At 44.8% G+C, this 22,765-nt stretch overlaps 3 protein-coding genes across 3 annotated transcripts in view; 2 read left to right on the top strand and 1 right to left on the bottom strand.

Moving 5' to 3' along the window:
• The first annotated feature begins 995 nt into the window (after nucleotides 1–995).
• Nucleotides 996–6,810, top strand: LOC118771733 (carboxypeptidase A1-like). The gene is made up of 11 exons (XM_036519739.1): nucleotides 996–1,060; nucleotides 1,722–1,806; nucleotides 2,747–2,881; nucleotides 3,354–3,452; nucleotides 3,925–4,026; nucleotides 4,213–4,311; nucleotides 4,463–4,573; nucleotides 4,979–5,069; nucleotides 5,437–5,636; nucleotides 5,905–5,989; nucleotides 6,623–6,810. The coding sequence occupies exons 1-11, from the start codon at nucleotides 996–998 to the stop codon at nucleotides 6,808–6,810; spliced, it is 1,260 nt and encodes a 419-aa protein (XP_036375632.1).
• A 1,944-nt stretch (nucleotides 6,811–8,754) lies between these two features.
• On the top strand, nucleotides 8,755–15,188 carry LOC118771869 (carboxypeptidase A1-like). The gene is made up of 11 exons (XM_036520001.1): nucleotides 8,755–8,819; nucleotides 9,269–9,350; nucleotides 9,667–9,801; nucleotides 10,455–10,556; nucleotides 10,978–11,079; nucleotides 11,445–11,546; nucleotides 12,405–12,515; nucleotides 12,693–12,783; nucleotides 13,289–13,488; nucleotides 13,916–14,000; nucleotides 14,092–15,188. Exons 1-11 carry the CDS (start codon nucleotides 8,755–8,757, stop codon nucleotides 14,277–14,279), a joined length of 1,263 nt encoding a protein of 420 aa, XP_036375894.1. The 3' UTR covers nucleotides 14,280–15,188.
• A 234-nt stretch (nucleotides 15,189–15,422) lies between these two features.
• The window catches only part of LOC118772025 (centrosomal protein of 41 kDa-like), a 32,309-nt gene continuing 24,966 nt past the window's right edge, over nucleotides 15,423–22,765 (bottom strand). The window contains exons 2-11 of the mRNA XM_036520263.1: nucleotides 22,364–22,427; nucleotides 21,283–21,330; nucleotides 20,170–20,231; nucleotides 19,879–19,948; nucleotides 19,460–19,601; nucleotides 19,002–19,171; nucleotides 18,173–18,240; nucleotides 17,752–17,866; nucleotides 17,135–17,350; nucleotides 15,423–16,662 (exon numbers count right to left, since the gene is read on the bottom strand). Of these exons, the coding sequence (XP_036376156.1) occupies nucleotides 16,559–16,662; nucleotides 17,135–17,350; nucleotides 17,752–17,866; nucleotides 18,173–18,240; nucleotides 19,002–19,171; nucleotides 19,460–19,601; nucleotides 19,879–19,948; nucleotides 20,170–20,231; nucleotides 21,283–21,330; nucleotides 22,364–22,427 (1,059 nt within the window). The 3' untranslated portion in view covers nucleotides 15,423–16,558. The remainder of the gene's footprint in view (nucleotides 16,663–17,134; nucleotides 17,351–17,751; nucleotides 17,867–18,172; nucleotides 18,241–19,001; nucleotides 19,172–19,459; nucleotides 19,602–19,878; nucleotides 19,949–20,169; nucleotides 20,232–21,282; nucleotides 21,331–22,363; nucleotides 22,428–22,765) is intronic.

Raw genomic sequence — 22,765 nt, 5'->3', positions numbered from 1 at the left:
GCAAAACACTCTAATCACTATACAATCCATGCATTTTCATTATAAAGTGTGATAAAGACAGGCTATGTATTGTCATGTTTCAATTCAGTAGTTCTTCAGCTCTGTAGTGACACTTGTCACCTGACTGTGTTTCATGCCAGTTAAGTGATTAAATCGGGGTCTGATGAGGGCAGGGATTGGTCTCCTTTATGTTGGAGAAGGCCCTTATGGCACATCTAAGATAACTGATTAAATAAGCTACAGCAATGCAGCAAAACAGTCTTTAAAGGCCTGGCATGAACATCCTTACGCACGCAATAATGGGATTCCTTTCTTCAGTTCCTCCACTGCTGTTGATGTCACTAATACGGACACGGTCACACTGTATGGTCCAATATTAATATGGACATGGGAATACTATGGAGACCTCCTGACCAACACAACAGTGAAGGAAAAATGCAGCAACGTCAAACTGATCAGAACACTTGACAGCCTCGCCACGGTGACGGCTGTCCCCTGGAGCGGTGTGACTCCTCTGAGAAGCAGCTCCTGACACAGGGCCAGACCCCGGTGGTGCCCAGGCAGCTGCGGGTGTGTGTGGTGCAGGAGAACAGGGCCTGTGGCAGGAAGAGGGGAGGAGGGGATTGGCACACAGCACCTCCGCAAAGCAGCTGTTAAGCTGGAGTCTCTGGTTTGGCACGGTAGCCGGTTGGCATCGGGCGCCAGCGCCTATCATAGACTCATCACTAATACCAAGGTACGTGTCACTCAAATATCCCTAAAGGGCATGGGGCATGTTGGCTCTTCTTTCATGTTTGTGGTTTCCACTAATACTTCCTAATGTGTGTTCATAGCTTTGAGATATTTCTGCAAGTTGCGCTTTTTATTGATCAATGATTAATTGAGTGTGGGAATTTTACCAAACATGAACGGAAAACAAGCCCCCAGCCTTGAAGGGGAGATAAGGATGGATATAATAGCAGGGGGAGCTCAGACGAGGTCATATGAGGAGGAGGATGAGGGCCTTCGTGATTTTCTGCGCCCTGCTGGGCTCCGCTCTGAGCCACAAGCTTTTTACTGGGTAAGAGTCACTGTCACTCGTCTGCCTTTTCATCTAAATATAACCATGCACACTTAAATACTGTTCAATACCATGAGATAGCATGAGGTATGGTCTCTTGAAATAATCCTACTGTTCGATAGCATGAGATAGGCACGGTCTCTTGAAATAATCCTACTGTCCGATAGCATGACAAATTAAAATGATCTCTTGAAATGATCTTACTGTCAATAGTATGAAATGGCCTGTGTCTCTTCAATTAATCAGTAACTGAATACCTTAAAAACATGGTGCTTCAGACAAATTGGACCTGCTTTATCCAGTTAGGTGACTAAGCACACGGGGAAAACAACAAATCAATCTCAATCAACACATTATGTCTGTATGTCTAGGGACAGCCAGGTCTGAAACTGTGTTATTTTATTGATATTTAACCTGCAGAGAGCTAAGCATCACTGACAATTCAGTGAGTGAGAAAGGACTCTCACATCTGTCAACACAGGAATGAAAGAGCTGAAATTAGCGTTAAACGATACGTTACTCAGGCCTGAACTATCAATCCCGCTATGAGGTGATCAAACTTGTCAGTTGATGATGAGGCACTAAATTTGGTGTGAATTGCTGAAAGCATTGCTATGGAAACAGAGGCTAGGCAGTGAATGCTGATGCTGCGTGTGTTTAGTGACCAGGTGCTCCGCATCACAGCGGCCAATGAAGAGCGGCTGGCTTTTCTGCAGCAGACCTACGAGCAGGAGAAGCACCTGCAGGTAAAGGTTACTCTCTGTGTCTCTTCCACCTCGGTAAGGCACCACCTGCTCCACCACAAGCCCAGTAATATACATTATACCAGACCTCATCAGCTAGCTTTGCATCGATATACACAAATAATAAAATCAGACTACCCACAGAATTCAGCCCTCTCAGACATGTTAGGATTAATTTTATGTTCCTTCCAATGCACGGTAGAATATATTTCAAGCATTTGCTTCGAATTCTTTGAGCATTCCTCAGTTCACAAAATATAATTCTGCTAAACGCTACATTAGAAAGTAAAGCTGTGTCTGAGCCAAGAGAATTGGGCGACAGCCATTCATGCTGTCTGTGGTGTGAACAAGCCTGCTGTAAATGTACACCCCCACGGGACCTCTGTCTATTGCAGGGCTGCTACCCACAACCCATTTCTTTTAATGCTGAGTGTTAAGTGGAGAGCCTCTAAGGGTCAAGGCAGGCACTGTAAGCATGAAGCCAATGAACCAGTAAAACCTTACTGCTCGTGACGCTCCCAGGCAGTCCCCATCCAAGTACCACTAACTTTATGGGGTGGCAGTATGGTGTAGTGGTAAGGAGGGCTTGTAAATGAAAGGTGGATGGTGAATGCTGGTTCGATTACCCGCTGGGGTACTGCTGCTGTACCCTTGGGCAAGGTCCTTCACCCAGAATTGCCTCAATAAATACCCAGCTATAAAATTGGGTAACATGTAAAACTGCAACCTATGTAAGTCGCACTGGACAAGAGTGTATGCTAAATGACAATAATGTCACGTAAATGCAACGTTTATATTCAGCCAACTGACCCTTATGCTGTATGTAAGCATTTAACACAGTATCAGTACTGTGTTCAAAGTCCTTGTGCAAAAAGAAATGCTAGTGGGTAAATACAGACACTCAGACCCAATGTGCTGACACTGGGATCCATGTCGGGGACAGCTGGACCTGTGGCGGGAGCCACTCAGAGGGTCTCCGGTGGTGGACGTACGGGTTCCCTTCTCCAGCCTCCAGACAGTGAAGGCCTTCCTGGAACACCATGGGTTCCAGTACGAAGTCATGATCCACGATGTGCAGGTACTGCCAGCCTCGAATCCTCTGACCATGCAAATACCCTGATGTCTGCCAGCCGCTACTTTTTTTTTTATCCGACATTGTCCAACCTGACTACTGTCTCACAACAGAATATGTGCCAGGTGCAAGATGTGATCAAGCAAACAAACACAGGATATGTCTTTAACTATTTTAAGCGACAGAGAACAGTAAATTTGCAGTCTTCATTCCAGATCAGGCCTAATGCATAAACACGCTCTAACCAACTTGAAATTTGTTTCACGGAAGGGAAGGGAATTCAAGGGAATCCCAGACATCAATCAGAGGCTCTAAAGGCCTCAGGACTATGCATTGGAAAGGCAGTTCAATAGAATATATTTATAATGACAACGGAATTACAATAACACCTGAGAGAGCAAGTGCATTGATCTTTTCAGTTAAGCCTGCTATCATTCACTGAGCTGATGTGGTTTATATCTGGCCTGTCACTGAAAAGGCTCTTCTTGACGAGGAGAAGGCAGCCATGGATCGCTCCCGCCAAAGGGAGAGGGACACGGGCAGCTTTGATTACACCTCATACCACACGCTGGAGGAGGTAAGACCCTGCGTGCTAAAGCCACCCACTGACCTGACACATGACTGCGTCACCACTACAACCTCAGCACAATGCTGCAGCAGAAAGACAGGTACTCATAAGCGACTCGTCCTGTTACATGCAGACAACCCTGGGAATATTTTGTAAGAGGTTGATTACGGAAATCTGCTTCTTTTCTATGGTTTAAGCAACTTGGGTTACTCAATGAAAACATAAAATCGAGGCCAAGCATTGATGTGTGCTTTTTACATCCAGCTAAACGCCATCCTTAGGGTTAATTTTTAAAATTAACTTACTTTTTCCAGGGAGTTTCAAATGCATTTCAAGCTCCAGTCAAATAAAAATGGTACATTAGAACAATTTGAGGACATAAAGGGACTTTTTCAGCTATTGAGCCTGTTTAAATACTCCAGACCTTGGGTATCTATGAATATGATTATCACTCTGCTGTGCCTTGCCTTCCCTCGTACAGATTTATGCCTGGATGGACAGCCTGGTGGCTGAGAATCCAGACCTGGTTTCCAAAATCACCATCGGGCAGTCGTACGAGAAGCGCCCCCTCCACGTGCTCAAGGTAGGGCAGCCATGTCTGTTACAGTGAATACTACTGCTGTGAATAATACTTTTCTCTACATGGCACCACCTGTTAGTTTTCTGGTTATAAGATTGGCAAGTAATTGATGGATTCCATTCATGTAGTTGCATTAATCCTGCCTTGGATGCATATTTAACCGTTGTTTGCTGATCCTTGTACTCCCAGTTCAGCACTGGGGCGGACAGACCGGCCATCTGGCTGGACACTGGGATTCACGCTCGTGAGTGGATCACCCCAGCTACTGGGATCTGGACTGCAAAGAAGGCAAGCAGCGGTTTCTGCACCATTCTCTGCATCCAATCAGAAATGACTGCGTCGTACCTAATGACAGTGTTATACGGCATACTCCAAACCAGGGTCCTGTTTCCTTACATTTGAATGTGCTCCTCAGTCCGGTCCTCTCCGCTCTTTTCAGATTGCGACCGACTACGGTCGGGACCCTTCGGTGACCGCGCTGTTGAACACGATGGACATCTTCTTCGAGATCGTCGTCAACCCCGATGGTTACGCCTTCACCCACTCCTCTGTAAGGGCAAGATCGAGCCACTTCTGCAATATGGTCACACACGAATTGCAAAAGTAAAAAAGTGCGATCAGAGATTGCAGAGCTCTGTCCCTTTGAGTCAACCTCAATTTCCAAAATTCAGATGATACAGCGGTTTCCCTTAAATGCTGTTAAATCTCCACATAAACATCCTGAACCACGTACAAACCCTTCGCTGTTGTCATATGTGATCGTGTGCCAAGCAGGAAGGAAAACAATGCATTGCAAATACGCTCCCTTGGAATATTGGGTAACTTCTTCTAAACCAGGTGACCACAGGTTATGTGCACACCGCGACTGAATTTCACAACATGGTATGGCTGCACCATCTGTAAACGTATGACGGAGTATCAAGCTTATTTACCCTGCCTGCTTTTTCTCTGGTAGAACCGCATGTGGCGCAAGACCAGATCCATCAACGCCGGGTCAGATTGTGTGGGAGTTGATCCAAATAGGAACTGGCAGGCAAATTATGGAGGTACCAGTTTTGCATATCAAAATGAGCTTTAATTCACTATGCTAATTATTGGGTTATTGAGAAAGTAATGCCCCGTATTTAAAAAAAAATATCTCTACAACAAAAAGATTTTTGTTGCAGTAATACACAAATCTGTACACTGTAAGTGCAGTAATATACATGGAACCAATATATCTGTTGATTTTAAGGTTAAATATACCTTTTCTGCAACATGATTAATTTAAGAAAAAGTGCAGGGTGACCCTCACAGAGTAATTAAATACAAGTACAGGTTTTCCTCAATAATTAATGTTACATTCTGTATTGGAACAAATTGTGCCTGTCCTCCAGAAGAAGTCTCATCACCCCCCTTAAATTGCTTGTGAAGGTCCTGGAACCAGCTCCAACCCCTGCTCTGAGACCTACCTGGGCCCCTTTGCCCACTCTGAGTCAGAGGTCAAATCCATCGTGGACTTCATCCTAGACCATGGAAACTTCAAGGCCATGATCAGCATCCACAGCTACTCCCAGATGCTGATGTACCCCTACGGGTACACCCACGACCCCGCCCCCAATGCCGACGAGCTGGTGAGGCAGCCTGCCAATCACAGTCACATATTTACGCTCACAATGTAACTCACATTACATAATTCATTTGCTTCGCTGAAGCACTACTCCAAAGTGACTTAAATAACTCTGAAATGGAGCAGTTCAAGTGAGACGTCCTACTTAAGGCTACAAACACAGTACCTCAACTACAGTTCCAACCTTGAGCAGCCGCTGCTCCACTTCTCCAAACACATCATCACACTGCTGATTGGTCCCTGGGTTAAATGTTCCTGTTTGTTTCCTGCAGCATGCCCTGGCTAAGCGTGCAGTGGAAGCCCTGGAGAGCCTTCACGGGACTAAGTATACCTACGGCAGCATGATCTCCACCATCTGTACGCTTACCCCTGCATGCTCACCCTGTGTGGGCTGACCTGAGATCAGCAGTATTTTTATTTTATTCCTGTTTGGACTAGTTGTAGATTATAAGTAGTATTTTTACTAAAAGCTCTCAGTTAAGGCTAACTATAGAGTTTAAGTAGTATTTCCACTAAAAGTTCTCTATGTGGACTAGCTGTAGATTATAAATAGTATTTTTACTAAAATCTTCCTGTGTAGACTAACTGTAGATTATAAGTAGTATTTTTACTAAAATCTTCCTGATGGACTAACTGCAGATTTTAAGTAGTAATTTTAATAACACGTTCCTGTGTGAACTCGCTGTAGATTATAAGTAGTATTTTAAATAAAATCTGATGTGTGATAGCAGTAGATTATAAGTAGTAAAAAAAAAAAAAAACATGTTCAGGGGCCAATTTTGCCCGCTCTATAATAAACAGAAAGAATGCAATAAGTGCTGTCCAAGGTACTGATTTACCTAGTCTAATTAAGAGACAATGTGAAAATAACGGAGCAGACGCTTGTACAGAAGAGTGTCTACACTAGAAGCCATTTTGGCTGCCCTGTCTCTGTGTCACAGCTCACACTAACGCAGTGAGGACTGAGATCTGGTGTTGTTTATCATTCAGATCCGGCCAGTGGCACCACGGCCGACTGGGGCTACGCGAACGGGCTGAAGTACTCCTTCACCTTCGAGCTGCGCGACACCGGCCGCTACGGTTTCCTGCTGCCGGCCGATCAGATCATGCCCACCGCCCAGGAGACCTGGCTGGCCCTGCTGACCATTATGGAGCACGTGCGGGATCACCCCTATTAGCAACACGCGTTAGCGTGCACTTCATGTCATCCCTGAAATAAAGCCGAGCATTGAGAAATGGCATGTGTCTCGTGTGGATTCTTGCACATCGATGAGGTAACAGCACAGACATGTGCCCATGCCACGTTCTAAGCTGTTTCCCAATTTAGCGCAACATCACACCACTTCTTCACCGCCTTGTTTTGAGGTCTCAGAGAAAGGTTTCGCAAAACTGACTGTGGGAAACAGACCTGTTGAAATAAGAGACGCTTTACAGTTCATGAGAAAAACACAGAGAAAAATAATGATGAGCTATGAGTCTTATTCCCATTCTCATTACATTCTTTACCAAAGCCATGCCTTGCTTTTATCCTGTTGAAAGCAGGGGTAAGTCAAATGGCTTCACTCTCCACTCAAATGCTCCTGATGATGGAAAAAAATACGCTGATCGTCCTTGGGGTGAATTCAACTGATCATTCATTCTACTGGGGGGAAATTAAACACAGCATCCGGGGCTACACACACACACACACACACACACACACACACACACACACACACACACACACACACACACACACACACACACAAACGCACGCACACACACACACACACACACACATGCACGCATGCACGCGCACACACACACAAACTCGCATCTCATGGTTTGTCTATCTTCTACCCCCTGTTAATAAATACTTGTACTCGTATTTAATCATTTTGTTGCCGCAGAAAAACACCCTTGCCTTCATTTTCCGAGCTGTTGCTGTTATCTGCCTGATTACATAAAGCGACTGAATGACTGAACAAATAAATATTCTGCGAATGTGTCATGAGGCTGAGTCCATGTGAGATTACAAGACACACTGTGGTTTTAAAACCACAATTCATTGCACAGAGAGAACAATTCACTTTACAAACAATTTTCACTAAGTAATAAACCACGTAGATGGGAATCCAAACTGGACAATTATAATCATCAGAAAGACTCACCAAACAACCAAATATAAACAGTGTATTTTTGCCAATAACACCAGAGAGTATGGAAAATTGATACAGATTAGCAAAGGAATCAGTGTCATACCGCCCTACTGCTCTGTATTTTACAAACCGACAACATGCTACCAACACACTTAAACTGATGCCACACAGTACTTAACACAGGGTGACTGATGCAAGTGCAATGGGCTTCACTGCTTGCGTAACTACCCAACCCCAGAATGTGGAGCAAGCACTTGTGCAGCGTATGCATTCCCCCACATGTCAGATTTGGATGTAGAGACCCCTAAAGCTATGGCAGTGCGGGACGCCAGACCAACCGGTCCCTCAGAGACTGTGTTCTACCCACGATAGCCATAATCATTCATTAGCAGTACAGCTCCAGGCTCACTTTAGGGACTGTGGGTTCTACTTAAACCTATAATTACAAGCTTAGAGAATTTAAGAGAGGTTTTAGAGAAGTAATTTCTTTTAAGGCTGGAGTTCAAGATCTTCCAAGAGCCAATCCCATGACATATAGGAGCTGCTGAAGTTTAATTAACCAAAAAAGGGGAAATTACAAAAGTGGTTATAGCTGAAAATCTAATATGGTACATATGGCTAAAATTGTGGTTAATCTTGGATAAATCACGTAAAAGCTAGCTGAGGAAACAGCAGCCTTTTAAAACTGCAAACTCTTCACTCCTTCCGTGGCACTTTCCGAATCTCGTAAATTGACATCCGAGGCAGAGAAACGTCAACAGCGAAAAACTTAATGGAAAAACTAATCGAGATTATATCTGCCGCTTGTTCTCGCTGTCGTGCTTCACGCAGGCATTACCTTGAGACGCGGCGGCAGTGTGGGAATTTGCACAGCAGGAGTTGGCCTGTATGGACACTGACACGTTGGTTTCCAGAGTGCAAGGTTGTGACGCGGCGGCCGGTATAAAAGGAAGTGCACGCCGCGGCCTGTCCCGTTTCTTCACCATGAGAGGGCTGCTGCTGCTGACTGCGCTCGTTGCGACCGTTTTCGGTCAGGAGACCTTCGAGGGGTGAGCCATCGAAATTTTCCTCTCCGACAGTTGCCTGAAGAACCACTGCCCAAGGCATATGCTATGACATGCTCAAGTTCAACTCAAGGGAAGTACATGCTTTCACTGAGTGGTCTGCAAACTGGAGTCTGAGCAGTACCCTCTGCACAAGACCACTCAGTAATGCAGTATTAATAATGAAAATAACATTTTACGACTGTTATCACCTGACTGAAATCAGTTTACTTTAAGACACTGATACACTTGTATGGTCATACACTATAATGCCCTCGAAAGCAAGCGAGGCAGATGTGAGTGTGGTGCTCTGCTTCCTCATTTGCTGGAATATGTGGCCAATGCAAGGGGGAACAATGTCATTCGCTGAGATTTCTAGCCTGTCAGCCAGTGAGAGAGGGGAGCTTAACTCGTACTGTTAAAGCGTTACCAGATGCACTATGGAATGATTACAGGCATCAGGTGCTGAGAGTGACCGCCAAGGATGAGGTCCAGATCTCCCTGCTCCAGGACCTGGCTGAAATGGACATGCTCCAGGTATGTCTACAGACAGCAATAATACTGATATATATGAAAAAATATAACATGTCTTACACTGGTAGGGAAATACATAAGGTAACTACAGTAGGACAACATGTGTATCTGATCTGATTGTTTTCATGGTACTGTACAGCCAAATAAATACCTTCTCTGGGCCTCATTCTGAACTCTTTCTGACAGTTTTACGAATGATGAGTGCAATGTTGAATATTGATTATTCATAAGTAGGACAGTCTTCAGGGTGGCCTTAAACCTAGCTTATGGTAGTGTAGTTCCAAATTCAGGTTTTAAAGGAGCCCGTTTTCTCTTCCAGCTGGACTTCTGGAAGGAGCCTGCTCACCCCTCCCTGCCCGTGGATATCCGTGTCCCCTTCCACAGCCTGCAGGCAGCCAAGGCTTACTTGGAAGCCAACGGGATCCAGTACTCCATCATGATCAAAGACCTGCAGGTGAGACTGACTGCAGCTCTTCTAAAGAGCGTCGAAATTCAGCACAACTTAAAAAAAAAAAAACATTGATGCAAATCGGATTGTCAAGAGGATAGTTGTGGCAACCATACATGGCATGCAGTATGGAGCCAGTCTAAGCTCATTAAATGTGAGTGCCCACTAAAAAGGCATTCATACCTGTGTTCTTCACCAGTAGGTGGAATGCTACACCCTTTTTGCTACTATATCGTTTGTTTCCTAATGTAATGCAATTTAATGTAATTTTCTCAATGTAACGACTTGGCAGACACCCTAATCCATCATGGTAAGGTGCATTAGATGAACATCACAGAAGCAACTTGACCAGCCAGAACACATGTGCAGAGTAGACTACAATACTGTGATAGATCTGTAAACTCACTGCTCAAATACAAGCACACAACAGCTAGTGTTCTACGCAATTACCCTTACAAGCAGCAAGCCTGCATGATACTAATCCTCACATAGAGTCTGATCTACAACAGCCACATTTCTAAGTGTTTATACAGCCCCGAACATACCTTTCTTCATATTAACATGCTCTGAGTATAACAATGCTAACTGGAAGACCCAGGTGGAAAAATAGCGCACCTCTTGCAGCCTTGACTCTGTGATCTGTCCCTCTTGTGGTCCAGGCTGTTCTGGATGAGGAACAGCATGAGATGCAGTCTGCTCGTTCCGTGGAGGCCAGGAACACCGACAGCTACGACTACGCCAACTACCACAGCCTGAGTGAGGTCAGTGCCCTCATAGCCCAGAGCACTCAGGGGCCACCACTCTGTAATGGCATGGTACACACACACACACACACACACACATGGCCACTAGCAACCCACTGGCCCTACAGCTTTAGACTTCTGCATATTCCAACACCCATGAGAATGTGGTATACAACCTTCAGCTCAGACCTTCATTGGAACTCTTAAAATGGCTTAAAACTGAATAAACAAGCTAGATGAGGACGTAACTATGAACAGGGTATTGGGCAAAAAATGAGCGTAGAGTTTTGCATTCATACCATCCCACTCAAAACCAGAAAAAAGGGCACTTGTTACCGACATGGGGAAAAAAGGTCCAGCGCTGCTTATATGTGACCACATGGTCCTGTTTCAGCTACCAGAGAATAACCCCTGTATCTCTTCTCTGTAATGAGTTCAGATCTACAGCTTCATGGACATGCTGGTGTATGAGAACCCCAACCTGGTGAGCAAAATCCAGATCGGCAGCAGCTATGAGAAGCGCCCTCTGTACGTTCTCAAGGTAAGTCACAGAGCCACAGTTGTGTACGTTGCACATTACTTCACCATTTAAATACACCAGAGGCACACATCTTCCCACTGCACACACAAGCCAACACAGCCTAGTGACTAAAACCTAAAAAAAAAAGTTTTAAAATGTCCTTTGGGTGGAACATAAAAACCCTGGAAAAGTGTTTTTGGAGGTCTGCATGAACCAAGTATTTATAAACCTTGAAAGCCACATAGGCTTGGTTGTTGCTTGAATTTGTTCCACAAATTCAGCTGCAGATGTAATTTCATGTACATGACAAATAACAACTGTAAAATGAGTGTCCAGCTGTTCTCACATTTAATGGTCAGTGGTTATGTCTCCTCTCTCACTCTTAGTTCAGCACTGGTGGGTCCAACCGCCCTGCCATCTGGATCGACACTGGGATCCATTCCAGAGAATGGGTCACCCAGGCCAGCGGCACCTGGTTTGCAAAGAAGGTACTGCGTCACTTGGTCTTCCTTCAGATGCTGTTTATGGCATTTACTGGACCTCACTGATACAGTGTTCAGACAGCTTGCAGCCCAGATTCAACTGAACTGCACTGTGCTCCTTAATTTGAACCGACTTAAGTAACTCTTACATGTCTTTCAATAGTCACACAAGCTTAATGAGCTCAGTGGTTGCTGAGACAGTCAAAATATGCTATGTGAGAATTCTGAAAATGCATAAAACAATTTGTTTGAATTCGCAGCTCAGAGTTGAAGACCACATCCATTGCAATTAGATTGAATTGAGGCCTGAATCAGTTCTGATGTCACGATGCTCGCCTGCATTGCAGTACCTTGCAACACTTCCTACCTAACTCAGCTGGCAGGCGGTTTCATAACTGATTCATGACAACTGAGATGCTGTCTCGCCATACGGAAATGAAATATTATATTCTGAGAACTATGCCATTCAGCCCAAGAAAAAATAACAAATACTATTGAAAATATAATTATCTGAAATATTTGCCAAAATGGCAATACTTTCATTGAGCGAAAAACATATTTCCTAAAATGTATTCTCAATATTCACTTTTCTGTGGGTTATTTCCACAATAACAGCACCAGAGGCTTATTACATTATTCCTTCTTACTAAAGGATGTTCGTTTACATGTTTGTTTGCAAAGGCACATGGCCCTTTTATGAATTAACCCATTCAGCACCAGTGTAATACAAGTGTTTAATACCAGCGCATTCCACTTCAAACATGCCACTTTAGTGAACGACTTCAAATAATTCACGCAGGAAGAAAATCCAATGATAGATTAACGTCACAAGGGCTCCTTTCAACGCTGTCTGTCACCGTACAGATTGTGACCGACTACGGCACTGACCCCGCCCTCACCGCCATCCTCAACAAGATGGACATCTTCCTCGAGATCGTGACCAACCCTGATGGCTACGCCTATACCCACAGCCGCGTGAGTCACACTCGTTAGCTGTTGGATTGTTATTATTATCATATTAATATTCTAGATATATCTATCTGCACACAGGTCAGTCCTGCAGTACTGCTATAGGACATCACAGGACTGAGGATCTGCAACCTCAGACGATACCTTTAACAGCCGGAGGCTTGTTTTCACTTATTTGTACAGGATCGCATGTGGCGTAAGACCAGGAAGCCAAACTCTGGCAGCTCCTGTGTGGGAGTGGACCCCAACAGAAACTGGGATGCTGGCTTTGGAGGTACACCGTGACTGCTTTAAACACTTAACACTGAACAGGAAAAACTACCACTAAAAGCAATAGGTGAACACTCTCCAGTCCTTTTTATTTTCATGCAACAGATCTCTGTCTACACATTTCTCCCACTAAGTTCTTAACATGGACAACTATCACGCGATGTAAAATATACTCCAGTATTCAAGTGAATTAAACCTAACCACCTGAACCCAAGCAGATCTAAAATCAGGACCAGTAGCCCATTATTATGCCATTATTGGCTGCTATGTAGGATTATTACATGACTGTGTGAGAGGACATTTCTACAGAGAGACATCTCTCAAGTTCTGCCTGTACTGAAAAAAAAAAAACTGTGAGCGTTTATGTCGCTCCGGATAAGACCGTCTGCTAAATGCCAATAATGTATAATCCTGCTCAGAATTCAGTGCTTCTGAATCATTTCTTAAAACTGCGTTCCGCTTGGGGTATCTGTAAAGGTGTGTTTAAAGGTGTGTGTTCCCCTTGCCAGGCGCTGGCGCCAGCAACAACCCCTGCTCGGAAACCTACCGGGGCCCCAGGGCTCACTCCGAGCCCGAGGTCAGCTCCATCGTGGACTTCGTGAGCTCCCACCGCAACTTCAAGGCCTTCGTGTCCATCCACAGCTACTCCCAGATGCTGCTGTACCCCTACGGGTACACCCGCACTCCCGCCCGCGACCAGGCCGAGCTGGTGAGCCAAACGGATTCAGTCCGACTCCCTCATGGTCTTACACAGTGCCACAGTACCTGATAATACGGATACGGATGATACGCTGCTTCTCAGACACTGGTAGTTTATTATAGCAACGGTAAATTATCAGGAATAAAAAGCATCCAGAATTTTTTACGAAAGGTTAGCAGTCGTAGAATGTGTTTAAACTGTAGTAAAACGTGATGTGGAACTTGAACTGTTTTTCTGGAAAACAGCTTAAAATGCTTAATTAGACTTAGCAAAAATCCATCCACATCAGTGGCTCACTTTAAAGGCTGATTTTTAAACGGTTGGTACATCCAACCAAACACTCTTCCTGTGTTTTTATATGGAAAAGAAACCTTCACTGTCTCTCTTACCCCTACAAATGTGCCTTTACCAAAAACATCTCGACATACATTCACAGCATGCCCTTGCCCAGAAGGCTATCACTGAGCTGGCCTCTCTGTACGGAACCCGCTACAGATACGGCAGCATCATCAACACCATCTGTGAGTACCACATCTACACAGCCTCACACACGGTAAGGCAAACGCCCTACTGGTCATCTGAGGTTACAGACCTCATTTGCTTTTCCCGCAGACCAAGCAAGCGGTGGCACCATCGACTGGACCTACAACCAGGGCATCAAGTACTCCTACACCTTCGAGCTGAGAGACACCGGTCGCTATGGTTTCATTCTGCCGGCCAATCAGATCATCCCCACTGCCCAGGAGACCTGGCTGGCCCTGATGGCCATCATGGAGCACACCAAGGACAACGTGTACTGAACAGTGCGGGCTCAGGCTAACCTGTTGCCAATAGCAACGTCCAGATTACCACTTGGATAATTTTACAATAGTCTTTTCGCTTGTGCAATTAATTGGAGACCAGGGCCACATTTACATGGAGAAAATCACCAATAAACTTTCCGCTGGCATCCCGTGAAGCCACTGTTCTTTGATCCCAAGAGACTTCTGCCATTTGTGACCGGAAAATACATCCACACATCCAAATGACAAATCTTGATCTTGATAATAATTAAAACACATGTGCTTTATTAAACATTAAATATACAAAATTGAACTTTTGTCAGAAAGGGTAAATATACCATCATACTGCAAGACTTACTATTATTTTCTTCATAGAACAAGTTTATGAAAGACCTATTAAACAGACAGACACCTTGATGAATCAGCATGTTAAAATGAAGTTGGTAACCTGAAATGTACTGAAAAACACGTAGATATATTAAACATCTGTTTAGCCAACTGTTTTGCAACTGGTCCAATACAGTACCTCAACTTCAACATGGTGCACATTTTGCCATAGTAACAGTAAAATGCCCTTTCCTCTTCCCTCCCCAAATCCTAATTTAGGCATCAGCAAAGGCAGGGCTTTGTTCTACACATAAAAACTGTGTCTACAACTTACCACCACACTGAGAAATGCATTTTAATACTGTTGAATAATTGCCCACCAGAAATCTAATAAAATGCATTTCCCCTCAGAGAGAGTTGATCTTTCTATTCTGATTTTACGCACCACTTCAGGTGACACATGTAAGTCTTCCAGGTCACAATTAGAGTTCTGTCACCTCCAAGAGACTGGATTAAGCACTGCATATGATTAAAATGTTGCAAATTATGAAACTGTTTTCCAACTCATGTTCTTCTGTGAGTTTTCAGTCAGATAAGTACTTCATAAAGTCACCACATCAGGTCTGAAAACCCAGTATGCACACCAGTAATGGTAAAAAAACCTGCCTTTTTAGAACAGGATATTCAAAACTTCACAGGAATTAAGGCATAGAAAATATCCATTCAAAAATAGTTTCTCCTTTTTATCTATAAATATTTTTAAAATAAAACATAACCGTGCCAGTCTACTTCGTATTTAACTTACAGATGTATATTCAATGTTAGATTTGGGTTATCCTTTAGAATGACATTACGGTTTAAAACAACGATGTTAAGTAAGACTGTATAATATCCCTTCTTCTAATGTGTTTTGCTGTCAAACTTATCTTTAGAAATGATTCTTTTTTTGGAAAGTAAGAAATGAATCATGCTTGCAGTGCATGTGTGGTACGCTCACACAGCAATGGAGTAATTGAAACTACCTGCACAGGCAGATCACGCTGCAAATCAGCTTTGCTGGACGGCCTTCCATTCCTGTATCTCCTGTAAAAGCCTTTAGTGAAGGACAGCGTACACAACTACCATCACTTCAACAGACAGGTGATTGTCTCTTGATACACACTGATGAATCACAACAATGAACTATAATACCATCAATACCATCTGTGAAACTGCTAGGGAGAGAGAGATTCAGTCAATACTTTCTGAATGAATCTGCACACTAACTACAAAAAAGGACAGCCAGGCGTTAATGCATAATCAGGCCTACTCAGAACTACGCACGCGCACGCGCACGTGTACACACACACACACACACACACACACACACACACAGACATCTACTGTTAGGTAGGTGCAGAACCAAAATGTGAGGCCATAGGAGTGAAGTGTCAGCACATTACTCTACTACTCAAAGGACGCAAAAGCCTATTTGCACATAAAACAGAGCCGGTTTCATTCCCTCTGGTGAAGAACCTAAGGGATCATCATGCCTGCTACATGTGCAAATATTTCTCTTTGGGAGCATTAGAGCAGAGAGCAGGCTCTGCTTAGTGCTATTATGAGGCTTACTGCCTACTGCCTCCTTTGACAGCATGCAGACAGCCAGTCTTCAAAGGGAGGTTAAGAGCTGCCAGACACTGTGTATAACAACAAACACAGCTGCTCATCAAACACAGAGAGGGCCTTTGCTTATCGACGGGTAAGGATGACTTTTACAATCTTAAAAGCAGCACATTCAAACAGAACTGCAGCAGCTGATGCAGCAATACCCTAAGAGGGAGAGAGCTGAAAGGGTGTCAGATGAGAGGGTATCGGATGTATGTATGTATGTATGTACAGGAGTGCTCTGATGCACTGGTGGGGTGCTCTGATGCAGTAGTGGAGTGCTCTGATGCACTGGTGGGGTGCTGTGCTCTGTAGTGCAGGGGCTACTTCCAGGGCCGGCTGCTTTGTGACCTGGCGCTGTCCTGCCGGCTCCTCGCGCTGGACACCTTGGACTGGGCGCTGCTCATGGACATCCGGCTCAACCGGCCTGGAACGAACACACACACACACACACACACACAGAGCATGGGCAGCATGAAAATGTCAATCTTGTTTAGTCACTTATTATATAATGCATATCTGCATAGCACGTATCAATGTGAAAAAAACTTCAGCGGTCTCTTACAGCAGAGCATATACAGAGCTGCCGGATGTTTCAGGATGCCAGTGATTCACTACAGACTCCTACAGCAGGAAATGATACTCCTACAGTCCTGCTGTTTGAGCTTTTGAAGGTTTTAGCGCAAATCTCTGTTTCCCTTACCCAAAAATGCTTATTCATATTATCCTGCAACTGCAGACATGTACTCCAGACTAGCCACCTTCTGTGGAATAAGGGCTTCCAGCCACACAGGGCCACAGCGTCTGGTTTTCTGTTTTTACTCTGAAACTCTTATGTTCTACTGCCTGTTGGACTGTGGCCCTGCGAGACTGTGGATGTTTCGGCTGGCTGCACTCACTGCTGCTGTCTGAGGGGACGAGCACCTCCTCCAGGTGCATCTGGATCTTGCCGAGATCATCCGAGGTGAAGCGCCACTTCTTCTCGGCCGGGTGGGACACCTGAGGCGGGGCGGGGCGCTTGCGCCCCCCGGTGGGCGTGGGAGACGGGAGGCAGTGCGCCGGGATGGAGCCTGTCGTCAAGCCTTCCGGAATCTTCTGAGCGACCACCTTCAACCCTGACAGAAATAAACAGTTCCATCCAGCATCTGCATGGGTTGGGACCACTGCTGCTACAGCCAATGCAACAACACAACAGCTTAGGGCACACTGAACTGATTCTGAGAAGTATTTTCATATAATTTTTACTTCATTTTCATATTACTAATTCTCTACACATGTATGGATGTTAAGCAATATTGACACCAAACATGCACAGTCTGGAGTATCTATACTACAATTACCAATTGTACCCAATATATGCGGGCTTACCAAATAAACTTAATCACGTCCCTATAATTTGCAGCACAAGTTGCGTGGATACCACACCTGTGCCCACAGCTGTAGAGCCTACAGCAGAGTGTGAAGACTGCAAAGCACCCACATGTAAGTGTTTACCTCAGAGACAGTGAGAGCTCACCTCCTGACAGCATGAACAGGTTTTCGAATCCTCTCTCACACATGGTGGTGGCGGCCTGGCTGGCGATTCTCTCATCCTCATCATAAAGAATGATTATCTTGCCCGGAGCGTTTTTCTGTGGGTGTTTTAGTTAAGGCTGTCCTGTTTGCAGGTATGACAGTTTCATAATACTCAAGATGATAAGGTAGTCAATCCCAAGTCATAATGACTTAATATCAATTACTGGCACTGACATCAAAGTTCACTGGTGTATAATTTCTGTCACTGCTTCCAACACACATTATTAAAACCTAGTCAGTTTCTTTCTCAATGCTTATGCAGACAGTTACACAGCATGTGCTACTGTATGTAAAACGTGGTAATGACCATAATCTCATTTTCCCCTGTAAGTGGCCAAATTCAAGCCCGTATCAAAGGATACATAGTCCAGCACTTCCTTAGTGTATGGGTTCATTGTGCGGGAGAGTGTTGCAACTGGGTAACTGTATGCTGCAAAACAGGGTTCCAGTCAGAGCTCAGGAGCAGCTTTTGCTGTTCTGCACATGGACATTTACAAGCATCTGCCTCTGTACTGCTAAACAAAACTACATATAAAAAAGGAAAAAAGAACTTTGAACAAAAACAAGGTTTCACAACACTGTTTGTCTATCCTGGCAGACACCCTTAGCCTAGATTTCCAGCAGAGCTTTTGTATTTTTAGACAGTGTCGAGTAACACAGTAGTTACTAAAGCCTATCAGGTGAACCTCTTGCTGAAAGTGAAATGGCAGTGTTGGTTATCAAATCTAAAGCGTTCATTCACCACCACACTGCTGCCTTACATGGATGGATTGTGGGCTACATATTACCCCTTACCACAGGCCATGTGGCACTGGATGTTGGCTCTTACCACTAATGATGTGGCACTGGATGTTGGGAAACAAATTGGTCCTTACCACTGACAGTGTTCCACTGGATACTGGGGCACTTACCATCCCTTACTGCTAATGATGTGGCAATGTTGGGCTACATATCGTCCCTCCACTGATAGCGTGGCACTAGGTTTTGATTTACATGTTAGCCCTTGGAGCTCATGATGTAGCACTGGGAATGGGGGTATATGCCTGCCCTTACCATCGACAGCGTGGCACTGGGTATTGGGCTACATGTCAAACCTTATCGCTGACAGTGTGGCACTGGGTATTTGGCTACATGTCAAACCTTATCGCTGACAGTGTGGCACTGAGTATTGGGGTATATCTTGGCCCTTACCGCTGATGATGTGGCACTGGTCGTAGTCGTCTCGGTTCCGCACGTCCAGCAGCAGGTAGGGGCAGTCGGGGTAGGGCAGCTCTCCGACTCTGGGACTGGGCTCTGGGGTCAGGTTCCCGCTCCGCTGGCCGTTCTTGTCCAGGTCCATCTCTCCGACGCCGCTTATCACACTGCGCGATCACAAGCACAGCGCTGTCAGCGGGCGCGCACGAGGGCCAGCCCCATTACCAGTGCATATAATACCCCTGTGACTGCTCACAGAGCTCTATGCTTTCAGCTTTTGTTCTGCTGCTGTAGCCAGAGCTGGCTGCCATGAGAAAAGGCCTGCCGGAGGCCAGGTCATTATGCTCCCACAAAGCTGGGACTGTTGGGGGAAAAGCTCGCTCAGATGTGTGGACAGACGGCTGAACACACAGGAGCCAGTGAGGGATAGAGTTACCATGCTGGAAGGGGGATACCTTTGCAGTGTCGATCGTGGGGAGAAGCCCGTGTCCCCGGATTCGCTGTTGTTGTTGAGCTGTGGAGAGGGATTGTGGGGAGAGCCATTGGACCTCTCCGACAGGCGCTCTGAATCCCCCCCGGAGAGCACAGAGATGTTGTCTGCAGGTGGGAGAGCCGGCATTACTCTCTGTGATCGACAGCCATTATGGCTCTCTTCCATTTGTCTCCCATTACAACACTATAAACGCCTCTTCACAGGTTTCACACATAAGCATTATACTGCGACAGGACATCAGTATCCTCAACGGAAATGTGTGCCACAGTAAAATCTATTACTCCTGACACATGTGGACAAATGAACACTTCTTTTACCAGTCACCATCTTTTACACCGGTGAAACATGTAGGTAGTAATGATAAGGGAAATATGCTGTTACCCGAAAGCCGTGATGTTTCTCCATCTATCACCACGTCATTCAGATCAGACACTGAAGCAACCTGGATTACCTGATGAACAAAGATTGAGATGTGTGAACAGAATTAGGACACAAAAAAATTGTGCCCAATAATCACCCACAGCACGTTTTAACAAGATTTTATATGACTCTTTAAAGGTTTAATGTTTCTTTCATCATCTACTAATGGAAATGTGTAAGTAGCTACACTAACAACATCACCATATACAAATACTACACAAAACGTGAGTATTGTCAGCAAATGTTTCTTACCAACTGAGCAAATGTTGTCACTTTCAGCCTTTTGAAGAGTTCACCCTTTTTATATCGGCAATCTGAAATAAACAAATTTATGTTTATTTCATTTCCTCCATTTTTAAACCCAAGAAAAGCACATGCACTTTAATATCAATTCTGCACTTTTAGCAACAAAATTCCCCTAGGAAGACCAGGAGTTTATTTTGAGTCCCATCACTCCTTGTTCGCTTTTGCTGATCTCCAGCGATCTCACCTGGGTCCTGACACTCTGTGCTCTGGGGGTCTTCCTCATCTTCCAGCATATTGCTAAAACTCAGCCCAACAGCGTCGCTGTCCATAGTACACATGGAAGGGAACTACCTGACGTGTGGACTTCTCCAAAGCTGCTCTCCCACAGCAGAACAAGGCTGCCCCTATCCCTCTTTTAACCTGCACGCTGAGCCGTTCTCACGTCCGCCCTCCTCACTATCTCACCCTGCCTCTCAAAAACACCGGCTGGCACCGGCACGCAAGCTTGAGCGCTTTCAATGCCTCCTCTTCCAGGGGTGACAGAGAAATGATTGTTACCAACAAAACAATCCCCCTCCTTCCTCATGAAGGAAACAGTGTTTCTTACCCCTGAGAAACTGGGACAACCTGTCACAACGCTGTAATCACGGACAAAGTGGTTATTCTCTCAAACATCCAGGTAATCAGGTCTCCCAAATATCAGTAGCACAGAGCTTCTCCTATTTGCTCTGAGAGCGCATTGTAACAAAATAAATCAAATAAATACGCTGGTGTGCCTCCAAGTTGCAACCTGTTCCAATTTCAGGTTGGCCGACACAACTGAATTCGAAAGGTGATGAGCTGAGGCAGAGCTGAGAATCTGCATTCAAATTACAGTTAACACCACAGCAAGGCTGAAGAAACACCAACCTTCCAACCTTTTATTGATTAGCGTGTGAAATAAGGAGCTACTCTAAGCAACCTGAGGTAATGTTGTATTTTTTTTTCTTTATACAAAGCCACATTCATTTTTACATGGTACCCCCTCGCCACATCTGGGCACCGTACTGAATTGTGGGCACAAATCCTCCTGACCGCCATCATCCCTCATGTAGAATTCCACTAGAAGATTATACTTACTCCTCTTGATCTCATCCAGTCTTTCCATGTATTTTAACAGGCTGCAACCTGAGGAATAACGAGAAGCATTTCATTTAAACTTTATTCAAGCAGCAGAGCCGAACGAGCACCGGGGTATCAGCTGTAGCGTGAGGGTGACAAGATGGCCAGATGCAGGCGGTCAGAGAGTGAATCACGCCAGCACACTGACCAGCTGCTCTTTCACTAAGTGCCATGCGGCCTTTAATGACCACAGCCAGTCAGGGGCCTTGATGTAAACTGTCATCTGAAGGACACCCCCATCATGGCGCAGGCACACAGGATTTGACTTGGTCGAGAGGACCACTCCTCCCCCGCCAATAGCACTTCCAGCAGGACCCTAATTTTCCCAGAAAATGTTTCATCCACGTTCAAAGCAAGCCCAACCCCATCTGGCACAGCTGTTTGGCAGAAGATGATTACAGAGTGGCATGGCTGCAGACATAATTAATGACCAAAAATGTATGCTGTACATACATATGAGTATATGTTGCCTACTATAAAGTGATACATATCTAATCATCCACATACATCAGGAGCACCATACCACTCAAGATGCCTCCTTAACAGGCACTAGTGGTGTGGTGCTGAAACAGAGTAAAACTCTGGGAAATGTGACTGGACTGCTCGATCAGCCTTGAAAAGGCTTCAGTGCGTGCTTTCTGTTGCCACCTGTACGCTTTCCGAGTGCCGTATTCAAAAACATATTTTCTTTTTTGCAGAGTTCTCCAAACGTTACCTCAAGATATAATGTGATACGTGTAAATTCAACTACTAATCATTTTAAGAAAACTGAGACAGCGAAAACTGAGGAAATTTGTTTATAATGTTCATGGGTGTATTTATTCTTCAGTTACATCCTGAAATGTATAAAATGATATATGAGACCTCATTTTGTATGCTCCCTATCATATCTAAACTCCTTAGCTTACTCTAGTATCTTAGCATCATTAAAGTGCTAGACAAGGAAGACAAGGTACAATTAAAAACATATACTGTAGTGGGAAAATGTACAATTACATGAATATGGAAAGTGTACTTGGTTTCTTGGTGCGAATATTACCTGTATCGAGCCTTGATTTCACATGCTGGTATTTGGGATTTTGTGGAATTCTTTTCTTCAAATACTGTAACACAAGAAAACAGAAAAACAATGCAAACAACTGTTATTTCGTCAGTGAGGTTGTTAGGAACAAACATGTCTCTCAGAACTTTAGTGAGGACAGCATGTCTTGCATCTTAACTGTCTAGTTAGACTCAGACCGTTGACCAGCTAACTCTACCTGACTCCAACGCTATGATACCTATCGCTTCTGCAGTATAGCTACTGCTGTTGATCGTTTTGGCACAGCGGTCTTACACGACTGAGTCAATGCGAAGCGGTACATTTAGCCTCAGGTAGCTAGCTGGCCGGTCAACACAGCATCTGAGTCAGAGGCAGTTGGTTTGCTTAGCTAGCCTGCTT

Source organism: Megalops cyprinoides, chromosome 25, assembly GCF_013368585.1.
Source record: "Megalops cyprinoides isolate fMegCyp1 chromosome 25, fMegCyp1.pri, whole genome shotgun sequence".
Lineage (NCBI taxonomy): Eukaryota > Metazoa > Chordata > Actinopteri > Elopiformes > Megalopidae > Megalops > Megalops cyprinoides.
This window is presented reverse-complemented; position numbering and strand designations above follow the sequence as displayed.